Source organism: Podarcis tiliguerta (assembly GCF_965153285.1).
Source record: "Podarcis tiliguerta genome assembly, chromosome: 9".
In the NCBI taxonomy this organism is placed as follows: domain Eukaryota; kingdom Metazoa; phylum Chordata; class Lepidosauria; order Squamata; family Lacertidae; genus Podarcis; species Podarcis tiliguerta.
The window spans coordinates 71681272-71697439 of NC_139542.1; the positions used below are offsets into that span (position 1 = coordinate 71681272).

General features: G+C 41.6%; 1 protein-coding gene across 9 annotated transcripts in view; it reads left to right on the top strand.

The window, feature by feature from the left end:
• The window catches only part of ADD1 (adducin 1), a 47025-nt gene extending 35045 nt beyond the window's left edge, over positions 1-11980 (top strand). For 5 of the 9 annotated variants that reach the window (XM_083398978.1, XM_083398975.1, XM_083398977.1 and 2 more), the window contains 3 exons: positions 1037-1190; positions 4116-4211; positions 9748-11980. In XM_083398978.1, the coding sequence (XP_083255104.1) occupies positions 1037-1190; positions 4116-4211; positions 9748-10097 (600 nt within the window). In that variant the 3' untranslated portion in view covers positions 10098-11980. Of the gene's footprint in view, positions 1-1036; positions 1191-4115; positions 4212-6416; positions 6451-9747 lie in introns of all 9 variants that reach the window. The other 4 variants (XM_083398980.1, XM_083398982.1, XM_083398981.1 and 1 more) reach the window with 1 other exon arrangement.
• Positions 11981-16168: the final 4188 nt, after the last annotated feature.

Below are 16168 nucleotides of genomic sequence, written 5' to 3' on the forward strand. Positions count from 1 at the left end.
CCTTCATGGAGTATTAGGTGCTGACAAGATGTATCTGCCATCTTTCCTGGGGGAACTCAGTATCTTGTTCTTCCTGGGAATGATTTCCTTCTGTGTGGAGTGTTAATATGTTGTCCTTCAACATATTTTCCCACATGATTTGGTGAGCTCCACGCTACTGCCTTGCTCTTTCCGTAAGTTTAAAAGTACCTGAAAGAGTGAAAGAACAATATAGCCCGGCTTTTGTGTTATTTGAGTCCACGTCCTGCAGGACTATGGGTTCTGTTCCCCACAGGGTAAGAATAAAGAAAAATGAGGGGCTGCTCTTCCAAATAAAGATAACTATGGTCACTGACGTTAAATGTTTTTGTGCCTCCAGTGCAAATTATGACAAAGATGTCATTCTATAGCACACATTTAAAACGTGGCTGTGGACCTTGTCAAGATTTTTCACCCAGTGGAAGTGTACAAGGGAATTTCTGGTCAGTATTGCACAAGAGGAAGGCCCATAGAGAAAAGCCTTCTCTGAAGGCCTGTCCCCACTTTTGAATGTTCTGGAGAAGGTTAATTTGGACTTGTAGCTGAGTCTTTTAACAGTTTGGTTCCCACTGCTTCCCAAGGGGTGCTTTTAAATATTGTGTAGTGATGCTATATTTTGTTGTGCTGCTTAAGAGTGGATATAGTGTGGCAGAAACACTGATGTTTGTGTGATGCTATCCCTGAAATGCCTGTTCTCATGTAGTGGGTTAAATGAGTATTATTATTATTATTATTATTATTATTGTTACCATTAGTAATTTGTTATGTGTGTAGGCAGTCTTTCACCTGAAAACTCTTCACAAGTTTGGAACTCATTAGTCTCGCTCTATTGCGGAATGTAGTCATGATGCCATAACCATGTGATAAAACGATATTCTTACTTTCTCTAAATGAAAATCTTTTCAGTCTTGTTTTTTTTAATCAGATTTTGAATAATTTCTTCCATTGTTTTAGCCCTCAGGCATTGTTAGTGCTCTGTATATTATTTCATGAAAAACATTTATTTTCTTCCAAACAGGGAGAATTGGTGACAGCATCAAAGGCAATAATTGAGAAGGAGTACCAACCACGAGTAATCGTAAGCACAACAGGACCAAACCCCTTCAACAAGTTCACAGACCAAGAACTAGAAGAGTATCGCAGAGAAGTAGAAAGGAAACAGAGGCAGTCAGGTTTGTGTCTACCTAACTCTAACTTGCCTTACCATGGTGTCAATATACTTCGGATATGTAGTTTAATTTGCCAGGCTTCCCTTATAAGTTTCCTTTGTGTTGATTCTCATCATACCTCGGTGTTTGTCCTGTGACATTTGCCCAACCTGCACAATGTACCAAGCAGTTACAGGAGCGGCCCTAGCAGAAACATTCTGTATTGCTGCTGTGCTTCTTACTTGAGACAAAGGAGGAGTGTTGAAGGTGGGCTTCTTGTTGGCTAGGGCAAGCAACACATTATCTTGCAGACAACTTCAGTGATAAGAAACAAGCAATGTTAAACTACACACTCATTTATTGCTGCTACCGTAGTTCATTTTTTCTGCTGGAAGCACAGAGTTTGGAGACTTGGTTGCTCTTTCATGTTGAAGTTGAAATGGTTTTTGTATAGATTTCCTTACTTGATGTTATTGCTGAGCTCGAAAAGCAAAAAATAATAGAACTGTGATCTTAAAACTTTCATAATCAGATTCCATTGCAATTCTGTTATTTCATTTATGAATTGCTTTTTACAAAGCAGGGGGTCGTTACCTCCAGCCAATCTGGGCCATTCCAGTTTGACTCATCCCAAATCACACCCACCTGTCAATCAATGAAGTGACTTGGTGATGTTGCTGGGAGCAGAGTTCAGTCTGCTGGGTATTGCTTCATCAGCACATCAGCATGTTCCCTGCAGGGACTGTGATGGCAGAAGAGGCTCCTACAGAGAACAGGATTGAACTCTACACTCATCAGCTGGTGAGTGGAGGCTTTAATCCTGCCATGTGGAATCTGCGGTGAACGCACTGGTGAAGCAAACCCCTGCAGAGGGCAGAATTGAATTCTCCACGAAGCCAATGAATGGAGTGGGGAAGCAATGTGGGTTAATTCTGACAGCTGAATGGCCTTGACCAGCTGTCAAAACTGGCCCATGGGTTGGAAGTTAGAAAGAAATCTGGCATTCAGGGCCAGAAAATCCCCACCCCTGCTATAAAGCATCTCAAATCTATTTCCCAATACAATAAAACATATACAGAAAAGCTATTTGAAACCACAAAGAAGCAACAAGGGTGTGGGGGGGGAGAATATCTTGCTGAGACCAGTACTGCCCATTGTTCTATGTTTTCAGTAACTCTAGACGTACTCACACATTGCACTGAATACAGGTACAAGCAATCTCAGTGCATGTACAGATGTTTGTGTAAGAGTGTACATTTGTTGATTTGTGATGCTCAGCTATTGTGTACACAGGTATAAAACAGTACACTTACTGGATATAACATGCCTTGTGAACATAACATCCCTTGTGAAAAATGTTTTTCAGACAAAGTGGATGTAATTTAGAAACTTCAAGTAGTATAATAATTTCAATAATAACTTCAAGTTATTATTATATTATTAATAAATTTTTATTATATAATTTTATATTATTATTATATTATTAATAATTTCAATAATAAATTCAAGTAGCATAATAATTTGGTATATGTTAAAAATCATAAGACTTAACATTATTGGGACATCCAGAAATTTTGAACAAGTTGATCCAGCAATTGAAGACTCGGTTATTCTTCAGCTTGAACTGATTGTCTTTATAATGGTTACTGATTACATTTTTATCCAGGCCTTCTTGGAGCCCAGGGTGGCATATATGTTCTCTCTTTGCCTACTTTTTTTTCATTGCAACTTTGTGAAGTAGATTAGGCTGAGAAAGAGAGACTGAGCCCAAGGCCAGTCAGTCATTTTCGTGGCTGCGTACGGATCAGTCTCCCAAGCATGAAATGCTTGCCACTACACAACAGGCGTACCCTTCCTTGCATTTGAGCTTTGAACAAAAATTGCCTCTCCTTTAGGATGATTTTTTTCTTTTGCATTACTATAAGGGATGCGGGTGGTGTTGTGGTCTAAACCACAGAGCCTAGCGCTTGCCGATCAGAAGGTCGGCGGTTCAAATCCCCGCGACGGGGTGAGCTCCCATTGCTTGGTCCCAGCTCCTGCCAACTTAGCAGTTCGAAAACACATCAAAGTGCAAATAGATAAATAGGTACCGCTCTGGCGGAAAGGTAAACATCGTTTCCATGCGCTGCTCTGGTTCGCCAGAAGCGGCTTAGTCATGCTGGCCACATGACCTGGAAAAACTGTCTGCGGACAAACGTTGGCTCCCTCGGCCAGTAAAGTGAGATGAGCGCCGCAACCCCAGAGTCGTCTGCGACTGGACCTAACGGTCGGGGGTACCTTTACCTTTAAGAAACAATGGGATTCAGTTTGCAGGGTGGTTGAGGGTGAGAAAATGAACATATTTGCATTGCCAAGGCAACTGTAACCCCAGGCTGATTGTTCTTAGTTGACTAGTTGGGTAGAAAGAGGATGGAGAATTGCACGTCATTACATAGCTTTTCAGCAGCAGCTACACACAGTTGAACTAACGTTGACAAAAATCTTACTGCTCAATGTGGCAGGCAATGAAGCTGCCAGCTGGACAAGACCAGTCCAGTTTGTGAATATCTTCGCTTTAGTTTATGGTTGCTTCCTGCTAGAGAGGCTTCCGCTGAACAAAGTTCCTTGCAATGGTCATTTATGGTTTTTTTCTGTGATCTGTAGTAGCTGGACTAATCTGGAATCCTTAACAGTTTGTGTTTATAATTTATATAATGTTCCATTCATTGCCTCCTTTGAATTTCAGATGTCATCAGCCACAGTAAATTCTAAAATGAAACCTCAAACTTCCCTATCTATTTTAACATAGGGCACAATTAGTAGCACATTTTTGCTCAGTTGCGCTCGTGTTTTCATTTACATTTGAAACAGCTTCTGAACAGAGTTCTTCATTAAAAGATCCTTTATGCACAGTTATGTGAATTGTGAGAGTGATCTGTTTAACCTGGTCTGTACTCTTACATTTTGTAGAAGATTCAGACGATGCCAGACAGCAGAGGGAGAGGAGCTCTTTGGAGCATCCTGCTGCTTGCACTCCACCCAGCACTCCAGTGAAACTGGAGGAAGGTATGTCCCCTGGAGCTAAGAGTTTGTGTAGCTGCACCTCTGTGTTCATGTTTCAGTTGATATCAGATAAAAATGTGTTCATCTATTTTATTCTGTAGAGCAACATATAGCTAAATGTGCTAGTGGTTGTGTTCGCAATAATAAAGAAATGTGCACTTGAGAACACAAGGGCTGCCTGATTGGACAAGACCACACTCTGTCCCGTGTGACATGGAAAGTGATGGCCATCTCCTTTTGTTAGCTCCTGATTAAGTGGCATACCGTCCCAGAGAGTTATCAATAGTTTTCTTTCATGAATTGCTTTATTCTTTTTAAAAGCCATCTTAGCTAGTTAGCAATATCAACTTTTAATTTGTGGAATATTTACACATTTTGTCCTTTATCTGCTGCCAGTAGTGTCATCGAGTGATCCTGAGTTCTTGTGTTGTGAAGGAGGGAGGTTTTTCTTTCTATCTGCACTGTACAGAACTTTGTAAACCTCTGTCCTGTTTCTTTTAAGTTCTTTTCAACGGAAAAGCCACTAGTGCTTTAAGCTTTCTTCATAGGGAAGATGTTCCAGCACTGGATCTCTTCGGTTGCACTCTTATGCAACTTTCTCACCTCTTTGGCACTCTCTTCAAGCAGTGGTCTCCCAAAACTGTACACAGTATTTCCATATTCTCTATTCCATAATGGCAATAGAAAATTCCTTTGGATCATTTCCAGCTCCAAGTGTAACTTTTTCATGGCTTGTGGGATCAGGAAGAGTCAACTTCAGAGCTCCTTTTAACAGTGGCGTAGCGTGGGGGGTGCAGGAGGGGCCGGCCGCACCGGGCGCAACCTCTGGGGGGGCACTCGCAGCTCTCTGCCCCTACTAAAATCCACGGGTTAGGGGGCGCAAATTACTTGCCTTGCCCCGGGTGCTGACAACCCACGCTATGCCACTGCCTTTTAATATCCTGTTCCCAGTTAACTTGGGAGTAACTGCTGTTTGTGAGATTTACTTCCAAGTAAATTGGCACAGGATCATGCTGTTAAAAAACTTAACATAGCTAAATATTGTGAAAAGGGAGACTGAATGGGAAATCACATAATAGCTTTTTGGATGGTCACATTAACAAAGTCACAAGAATAGAATTTACAGATTTGCTGAAATTAAAATGATGCTAGAGAATTTTGAAATTATTTCTTTGCACTGAGGGTTCCCAGAGTGTCCTTTCAGCAGTACTGAAAGATTCTTGATCATTAATAGCCAGCCACTCGGCCATTATCTCTCCCCTCTCCAGTTCTCCTCTTTCATTGGCAGAAATAGTTGTCAGCAGTTGATCTTAAACCTTTTGTTTTAGGATTTGACTTCACAGCTGGCTACTAGGAAATATCTATGCTACCAAATAGTAGCTGCCTACCAAACCAGGCACAAGTTGTAGAATGTCATCCATCAGGATATTAGTGAAGCTAATGTCCCAATGTGCACCAGTGAGCAGGGTATCCCTGAGCAGTAGTGGGCACCACTGCTTTGCTGATCTGGCTTCCCAACGCTGCTCATCACTGCCAGTTATCAAGAGGGGGAGGGGCAAGTGGCAGGAAGCTCAGCCCAGTGCAAGTGCCGTGGCAGAACCACCCAAACGCTGCTGCACCAAGCTCCCCACAGCTGTGCCTCCCTTCCTCTCGGTAACTGGCAATGCCATACCAACCACTGCTGCACCTGAGCCCCACTTACCAACAAAAGGAGATTTCACTTCCAGAGAGACGCAGGTCTTAGATATATGGACTCCTGTCTAGAGCTGTTTCCATTGATGAAACCCCTTCCTGCCCAAATGGGGTTTTGGACCATGCAAATTTTTTTTAGCAAATTCTTCTTGGTGGTTGCACATTTCTTAAGCATTATTGTAATTGGATTACACCTCTACTCATAGGTTTCAAAGTTAAAAGATTTGATTTCTTTAAGGTCTCTGCTTAATGAGAGCAAGACCAGACCTATTGCTGCAGTGAATTGGTGAAAATATGTTGAGTACTCAAACCAGGTGTAATCTAAGATGTGTTCAGTGTTTCCCTTTTACCCTGGGTTTTATCACTTGTCTGTTACAAAGTTGTCTCTTCACACCACCTCATTCTGTATTTTATAAGAATGGTAATGACCATTCTTTTAATATAACACAATGGCTGTGATGGATGTATAGATTCTCTACTTGTGCTTTTTTCTTCTTGTGGCTGCGTTACAAACAGGAGGTGGATATGCTAAAGAGTACCTGTTGCCATAGTAAGTACCATCCCATCCCTGTTCCTGCTGCTTTTCCTGACTTCTCTGTGCTGTGCTTCATTCTCTTGCATATTTTGTGGTGTTTCCTCCCTATGTTGGTTTGGTCAGCCTTTACATAGTTTGAAGTCTGCTTAACTATTTCAGTTGCTTTACCAGAACAAAGAGATCAGAGGTACCTTAAGAAAAATACAGTCTGTAGTAGACTTGAGTGTGACTTGGTAGCCATATGTATAAAACACTCCAGGTGTTCACCTACTGATTTTGACCCCAAACCATTGATTTATCCTGTAAAGCAGAGAATAAGGTAGTGTTGCATTGCTCCTTATATCAATGACAACAAACTAAAATCACCTTGAGAGATAAAAGGATGCTTCAAAGAGGCTCATCTCTTCATGATTGTGTCTGTTTTCCTAAGTGGTGCGTTGCCTGTTGTGAGAAGGGAGCCTGAGCCCCTCTCTTCAGGCTGAGGAGCACAAAGAAGAGAAGACTGTAGACCGTGCAAATCTGGTAGCCTGTATTTCTCTTATAATGCCTCCATAACAGCACTCCACATACATTTCTGTGGGACAGGAAAGTCCCCTCTCCTTCTCATGTCAAACTGGACTATAATCATATGTTAGAGAGTGGCTTTATAGTGCCATTTTCAGCACATGGTTGTACCAGTTGCATTGTTTTATATAGCATTTACTGTGCTTCTTCATGGGCATCCAGTAAGCTTTACCTTTTCAATTTATTTTTGACTCTGAAATTCTTTCGAGTAAAATCTAACTGTTAAGTCCCATTGGAAAGGTGCATTTAATTTGCTGAGCTGAATAAATGTTTAAAGTTTTTGTTGTTGTTCCTTAAAGCCATATCCATACATTTCTTTGCCATGTTTGCACGTAACAAAAGGCCAGACTTACCAATTTAGCATGAATGGGCAGTGTGCTGGCACATGCTGCCTGATTGCTCCCACTTCACTCCTCTCCTGGCGTATGAGGGGTTAAACTGGGAAGACCTACTTTTCTGTTGCATCTGAACCAGAGATTGGGATTGGGATTCCCTAACAAGCCATAATCAGCAAGCCAGCCACAAATCATGGCTTAATGTAGACTAGAGATTGTGGTTTGTTACAGAAAAACAAACCATGTTCTCTGGTTACAATGGAAAGGGAAACCAAGAAAGTTTGCTGAAGAGCCATAACTCTAATATGGCATCTGCCTTGCATGGAGAAGGTCCCAGCTTCAGTTCCCAGCAATCTCTATGTAGGGCTGAGAATATGCTGTCTGAAACTCTTGAGAGCCACTGCTACTCACCAACCTTTGCCAGTCTGGTTCCCTTCAGATGTTTTGGACTACAGTTTGGATTACAACCCCCACCAGCACAGCAGTATGTTGCCAGGGCTGATAGGAGCATGACCATACTGGCTGGGGCTGATGGGAATTGTAGTCCAAAACTTCTGGAGGGTGCCGACTTGGTGAAGTCAGGTGCAAACATTGCTGAGCTAGTGGGACTGTTGGTCTGACTCCATTTTCATCTGACTTCCTTCCATGTGATGGCAGCAATTAATTGCTGTAACAACAGCAATGAAAACAGAAGGATAGTTGAACTACATTTAAAGAGCTATATTTAAATAAAAGAAATTAATTGCAGCTTTTAACTTTCCAAATAGCTTTTTCATTTCCCCCTGCTTTTAAATTATCCTAACCCATTTTAAAACTTCTAATGTTTTGGTTTGCTGAGTTTGAAGTGGTTATCATCACTAAGCTAACAAATCCCAGGTTTTTCCTGTTCCAAGCTTCAAATAAAGATGAAACAGAGAATTGTTAAATACAAATACAAAGAAGGTGAATGCAGTATTAAATTAACCTTAAAAGAATACAAATCACAGCATGGTATTTTCAGTGCAGTACTGAAATGAACCAGGTACCTAAAGTCACTGCAATTCAAATTGGGCCAAGAACCATGGCCATAAACCTCCAGTGCCTCAGAAATAAAGTGATATGTTTGCTGTTGCAACTTTGCTGTGGTTTGAGCTTCCCTGTGTTTATGTGAAGAGAGCATGTGCGGTGGATCCTAACATCCTTAGTAATCCAAGGAGCTAGCTAAGATTTGATCTACATAAGATCATCTCCTGTTGTTTATGTCCGGGATGCTCTTCACAATAGTGTTCTCTCACTTTCTGTAAGGCCAGAGATAGAGGCACCTTCTTAATGATGATTACATTTCTGGACTGTGTCTAAAAAACAGATAAGAGATGGCAAAGTACAACATGCTTTTCCATCCTGAAAGCCAATTCATGCATTATGCAAAAGTGGGGGGAACAGAAGGCGAATCACCCATATACGTCCGTGTTTCCTTTCTTCTATTGCATTGCAGTGCGAGAGGGGAAACAGAAGCGGGGGTAGTTCACGCCTCTGCTTTCCCCGTGTCTCTGTAATATTTGAACAAATGGAGAATCAGGTTGCAAAGAATGCAGAATTTAAGATTCCAAGTCACACAAAACTCTGGCCCACTTGAAGATACAGGTGAGATGTCTTTTGAGGATAAGGGAGCAATGGTTAGCATTGCTGAGCTTTGTATAAAAGCTCCTTCACCTGCAGAGAGTGTGGCTTCATTTTTCATAGTGAATGCCTTCGTGTAAGCCAGTCTTTTGGGCCACTGCGAGAGGCTAACATAAAACCTCATTACGTCATCAGTGCTACTCCGTCTGAATAGCGAGTCCAGTTATTATTATTTTGCAAAATAAGGAGAAACAAGCATATGCATCTTCCATTTATGCTCGGTCCCTGCTCCTGCCAACCTAGCAGTTCGAAAGCACGTCAAAGTGCAAGTAGATAAGTAGATAACTTTCCAGTGGGAAGGTAAACAGCGTTTCCATGCGCTGCTCTGGTTCTCCAGAAGTGGCTTAGTCATGCTGGCCACATGACCCAGAAGCTGTACGCCGGCTCCCTCGGCCAATAAAGCGAGATGAGCTCCTCAGCCCCAGAGTCAGCCACGACTGGACCTAATGGTCAGGGGTCCCTTTACCCTGTGTGCTTATAGAGAAGAGTGAACAATATTTCATAAATAAATGTAAGAAGTCAGCAGAATTTTTAGGATGTAAACTTCTGACACTTTGGTTTTTGACTCTAAAGCATTGTGGAGCAGACAGAATTCAAATAAATATTTCAGTTGCATCTCTCTGCCCAAAGCCATTTACAAAGAGACTCAAAACTCCTGGCTCTGCATGTAGGTTTTCCACAGTTAATTTCTGTTAGCCCTCATTTCAGCAACAGGCAGACATTAACAGATGTTTCCTGTTGCTTGCTCCACTAGAGAGGCAGCCTAACCAGACTTGCAACGATGACAGTGATGCTGCAACTTTCAAGCAAAGCCTCCCAGATCTCACCCCTGATGAGCCTTCAGAGCACCTCGGCTTCCCAACCTTTGGAAAAGAGGATGATAAAAGTGACAAAGATCTCGCCCAAAGCCAGACTGAGTTACCTCCTGAAAATCCAGAACCCCAATCTCAGCCGGGGGAAGAGGCAGTGAGCCCACTGGCTGAGGAGGGGGCAGCAGCCGAAGCCGGCGGTGATGAGTCTCCTGGGAAGTCTCCGTCCAAGAAGAAGAAGAAGTTCCGTACACCTTCCTTCCTGAAGAAAAACAAAAAGAAGACTGACTCCTAAATACCTTCAAATATACTGTCATGGTTAGAGTCTAAGTTTATTAACCACTAGAATGTATCAGTTCTTACTGAGTGTTTTCTTTTGTCTTTAGTAACAAGCAGAACAAGCAACACCCTCAAGCTATAGCTTGATTGCTTAAGATTATAATGGGAAATTAATGAGCAGAAGGTGCTAATCCTGCATATTCAACAGCAGCTAACCAGGGTTTATCCCTAGTACGCAAACAAAGCTAAATGACTTCCATGGAACCCCATGTGTCACGTTGAGAGCCCACGCTGATTTATATATGCAGTCAATGGATTTTTGCAAGGTCGTGCTCCACCGGGTGTTGCTGTCTGCTCACTCTAACATTTGTTCTTGTCCCAGAGCCTACTGTTGTTACCAAGTGGCTTCTTAAATACTGACAACTTGGATATGATTGCAGTTATATTTTGAGAGGTTGTATTATGGAACCGAGCACCTGCTTTCGCACTGTGTAATTAGAAATAACGTTACACTGAGGCTTTGAAGAAAGCTGTCTTCTCCCTTCCCTTATTCTGTATTGTAGCATAGCTGAAATTTAAATCTATTTGTTATGTGTAAGAAGAATGAAGTGATTTGTGGTGTTTCCTGCTGATCCCTCTGCCTGCGTTCTAATAAACTGACAGAACAACCCGTTATTTTACTAATTTCTTTTCTACCAAAAGTTTGTATCCAACCTCACCTGATAATTCGGAAGTTAATTTCAAGCCTTTGAAAATAAAATTTCCTAGTAGCAGACCCATACCTACTGCCTTTATTAAGTCAGATCATGACCTCAATCAATTGCTCCAATACGTTGCGCCACTTGTGGATGCAACAGCATCTGTACTGCGTAAATGAGCCTTCATTTATGGTAGCTGCCCCCGTCATTTCCAAGGCCATGTGGCTCATTTCCAAGAACCCTTGGAAGGTTTGTCATAATCTGGCACTGACTTGGCACAGCTTGCTAATCTCTTCTGCTTCTCTGGATTCACTGATTTAAGGTGCAGTGCAGAGACTAAACTTTTGAGATGTGCAAGGCTATGTTTCAGAAACAATTGGTATTTCTTCTAAACCTGTAAAGTTGACTGAGTTCTGGTTATAACAAAAAAAAAAAGACTCACTGTTTAAGGTCAGTTGGGAACGAATATGCTGATTTTTATTGATTAACTTTGGTAATGAATAATGCACCACGGGGGGGGGGGGGCAGATTGTGTAGGTTTTTAATTGAAGTTTGGTGAAATAGCTAGTATTGAATGCCTTACAATTTGTGCTTTAAAAAAGCACAGAAGATTAGAAAGGATTCCGTGACTGGTGCAGCGTTATTCTAAACATTATGCCTATGTTAGGTTCCAAATAGATACCTTGGAAACCAGTTTGAAACAAATCACTTTAAAATGGTAAAGTAAATAAATAACACCCGTGCAGAAGGGTTACAGGGAGATTGGGGGGAGGGTTGGTGGTACTAAAACCATCACTAATGTAAAAGCAGAAGTGCTGATAAGAGAGAGAGAGAGAGAAAGGAATTTTTCATATGGACTGCATGGCACTAATGGCTTTGAGCTTGTTTCCTAACTGTGTGTCCTGTGAACACTAAAAGCTTAACCGTGTCTCATTGCCAGGATTGAAATTGCATTACAAAAGCCATTGCTTTAGTCTTTCTGTTATAAAATGTAGGGACTCTAATCTTTGACCACATATGCAATGATTTTTAAGTTCCAGTTTTGTAGTTCTCAATTCTTTCTATTACATAATGAAATCTAGTTGTGTATTGTATGAGAACACACTTCAGTGGGACAGGGAGGGAAAGGGAAGAGTCCTGTATTTTTTCTTCTTCTTTTGTTGTTTAATTCAATTCTACACAAATAAAATTCTTTAAAGGAGTTGTGACTCCTTGTGCCTTGTTTCTGAGATCCAGGTATTCTTGAACTCATGTTGTTGCAAGACTCACAGCACATTTATAGAAAAGTAAACATAGTCAATTCAGAGCGATCCAAAGACACCAACAGAGTATTGCTACCAGTTATGGTGGAGAGGGTGGGGAGGCTAGAATATGCTGGGGCTACAGCACTGCTGTGTCTGCTATACTTTCCAAACCCAGAAGAGGAGGGGCACACACACCACTTTCAGAAACAATAGAGTAAAAATTGCAGCCAGGCCTTCAGTGGCTGGTGGCTGCCTGGAGTAGAGACAACACCCCAAATCTGCTGGACAATGCAGCCAATTTGTGCAGCGGTGTATCCACTGTTATTTAATGTCCATGATAACTATCACTTCCCCCAACACAGATGAGACATGGCAGGTGGTGCAGGCCTGTGGAGCATTCTCAACACAAGTGAGAAACATGTTCCTATGCCGATTCAGGTCTTCAGGTGAATCAGTGTTTTCCCCCATGGGCAATGGGACAAAAAGGCAAGCAGAGCAGCATGGAAACAAAATCACTAACTACACTAACTATATGGCTACAGGAATCCAGCAAGCCAATATATTGACCCCTGACAAAAAGGCCAAATAATATCACACATCACCAGTGAAACCTGTGATGAGCCCAATAACTGCACAGTTGCTCCCTAACCCACAGATAAGCTTTCAACAGTGTAAAATTTGCAACTTTAAAAAACACTCATACAGCCTTCATCAACATTTATCTGTGGTTCTAGATTCAGGTAGGTAGCAGTGTTGGTCTGACACAGTCAAAATACCGGTATATATAAAAAATTGTCCAGTAGAACCTTAGAGACCGACTAAATTTGTTCTTGGTATACGCTTTTGTGTACATGTATCTGAAGAAGTGTGCATGCACACGAAAGCTCATACCAAGAACAAACTTAGTTGGTCTCTAAGGTGCTACTGGACAATTTTTATATATATTTCATTTATCTGTGGATTAGTTCTAGCTGTCAGGTGCTTATCTTCCACTATTCATCTGCAAAACAGTCTTTGTTTTCTCTAGATCCTGAACACAAGCTTACCTTGGCCAAGGCTAATCTCATTGACCCAACTTGCTTACAATTTATTCTCGACGTGATTTGTACAAAACTAGGTAGGCAGCCTGCAGCCAGACCGAAGGACTATGATGTATGTTGATAATAAAGTTTGTGTCCTGAATCTTACATATAATATAAATACTATCTGGAAGGAAGGAATTTTTATTTTGTTTTTTAAGCTCAATTCATAAATCACTCTCAGAAACATAGCTAACCATAAAAACATAGATAAAACCATTTCATATATACAAACAAAATCCAATACAGATACAGACTGGAATAAAAATTTCCATTTTAAAATGTTTATTGAAAAAGCATCTTCAAAACGCAATATAGATATTTGCTATGCAGTGGGAGAACACAGAACAGACCTGGTTGAGAATGGCCTCTGCAGGTCTTAATTAGGTGACCTTTGTTACATGAGACTCATATTAAGAGGCTACAATGACAATTAACCCCTCATGCACCAGAGCAGTAAATATAAACAGACCCTTTAGCCTATTTTACAGAGACAAATAACCATTTTGTCACAGAGCGAAAATAGCACAGTTCTCATTTAAGGAGAGGGGCCAGCCCCTGTTATGATTTTGGCAGAGGTCATAGTAGTCAACTATAGATTAAGGAAGGGAGATAATTGGGGGGGGGGGGGAGAAGCAACTTTTTCCTACCCCCTGCTTTCCAAAGAATCTCTTGTTTTTCTTGCAGCCTCTCATTTCCCCAACTTTCCTCTCTCTTCTTTCCCTCTCTGCTTTTTTCTCTTCCTGCATTCCTGGCTTTATTAATTTTCCTGTTGCTCTCTTTTCCAATTACATTCAGAGGCAGCTGGTGCGCTGGCTGCTTGTGTAGCAGGAGAAAAAGAGGTAAAAAACAGCAGAATAAAATTTGCCTCTTCTAACAGATACAACCCTGGGATGCTATACAGAATTCAGGAGAATAAACCAGCTGGGATCCAACTTGCTGGATAAGGCACAAAGACAGGCGTGCTTTTAACACCTCAGTGAAAAATTGGTCTCTCAAAAGTTTTATACAGGGGGGGAAAGAAAAAAAACCCACCGTGCAACACAAAAAAGTATGCTTAATGTTTTAGACTGCTATAGATTCTGCTCTGGTCAGACCTCACCTGGAGTACTGTGTCCAGTTCTGGGCACCACAGTTCAAGAAGGACACTGACAAACTGGAACGAGTCCAGAGGAGGGCAACCAAAATGGTCAAAGCCTGGAAACGATGCCTTATGAGGAACGGCTAAGGGAGCTGGGCATGTTTAGCCTGGAGAAGAGGAGGTTAAGGGGTGATATGATAGCCATGTTCAAATATATAAAAGGATGTCACATAGAGGAGGGAGAAAGGTTGTTTTCTGCTGCTCCAGAGAAGCGGACACAGCAATGGATCCAAACTACAGGAAAGAAGATTCCACCTAAACATTAGGAAGAACTTCCTGACAGTAAGAGCTGTTCGACAGTGGAATTTGCTGCCAAGGAGTGTGGTGGAGTCTCCTTCTTTGGAGGTCTTTAAGCAGAGGCTTGACAACCATATGTCAGGAGTGCTCTGATGGTGTTTCCTGCTTGGCAGGGGGTTGGACTCGATGGCCCTTGTGGTCTCTTCCAACTCTATGATTCTATGATTCTATAAAAAGTTATTTAGAGCCAAGATTCAGTATTATAGCAGCTGCAAGGAGTTACCAAGGAAAAGTGGTATTATCCTCACAGAACTCTAGCCCAATGGTTGCCATTAATCTGATTTGAGCTGATTTTATAATGAACTGATTTTAGAATGTTGTATCATTTTACTGTTGTTAGCCACTCTGAACCCAGCTTCGGCTGGGGAGGGCGGGATATAAATAAAATTTTATTAATATTATTATTACATTAAGTGGGAATGGGATTGCAGTTAAAGGGTAAGCCTCACTCAACTAAATGGGCCTTCCGAGTAAACATTTTTTATTGTTTGGGGGGGGGGGGGACTTCAAAAAGTAGCTAGCACCAACAGCCTAGGGCAGGCATAGGCAAACTCCGGCCCTCCAGATGTTTGGGACTACAACTCCCATCATCCCTAGCTAACAGGACCAGTGGTCAGGGATGATGGGAATTGTAGTCCCAAAACACCTGGAGGGCCGAGTTTGCCTATGCCTGCCCTAGGGCCACCTATAGGGTTGTAGGGGCTACCATGTCTCCAATTTCATGCACTTAGTGGAGAAAAAAAAAGAATGGCTGTTTTGGTTTCTCAATGCAAATGAGGTCCAGATTAGGTCTATACTAGAGGAAGATCCAGATCAATGAATCAGGGCCCAAATTAGATTATATTGGGGGGGGGGTGTCTTGCACAGCTGTAATTTAAGTGCTACAATTGTTTCCACAGACACTACAGTAGTAGTTTTTGTCACAGAGTTCGAACAGTTCATTTACATACAGAAACCTCAGGTTTAATCTTAAAACAACTGAATTCAAAAAAGGTTCAGGAAGCAGACCCTGCCTGCCCTTGACCCTGGGGAGCAACTACTAGCTAGTGCTGACTTCTGAGTAATTCTGAACTATTATACTTGCTGTAAGGCAGTTTCGTATGTTCCAGATTACTCTTACGTTTTCAGGTTCTTTCTCCCCTGAAAACCAACCTATTAAGACATCGTAACTGTTGGCTATAGCAGGCTGATGCTTTGGCACAATATGAAGCCACCTTAAATGTCAGCCTGTTCAGATTTTTCTGTATCAAATTGCAATTGTAGACCAAAATCTGGTTGACTTTCTACTCTAGTTTTAACTCTTAAAACAATCCAATTCCAATAAAAGATGAAAATATTTTTTTAAAAAAACAAACCCCAAACAGGAGTGTTAATCCAGAATAGTCAGAACTATTGGTGGATGACGGTTGCTAGGCTTAAATTCACAGAACTGGCAGCACAGTTCCCTCACAGAACAGGAAACGGGACTTCTCTAACCACTTTCTTGGGAGTAAGCCCCACTGAATTGATAGAATTAATTAGATTACATCTGAGTGGATCATGATTTAGACTGCACTGTATCTCATGCTTTCACACCATACTGAATGATCAACCAAGTCTAAGCGTGCCTCATGTTCACATAGCCCATG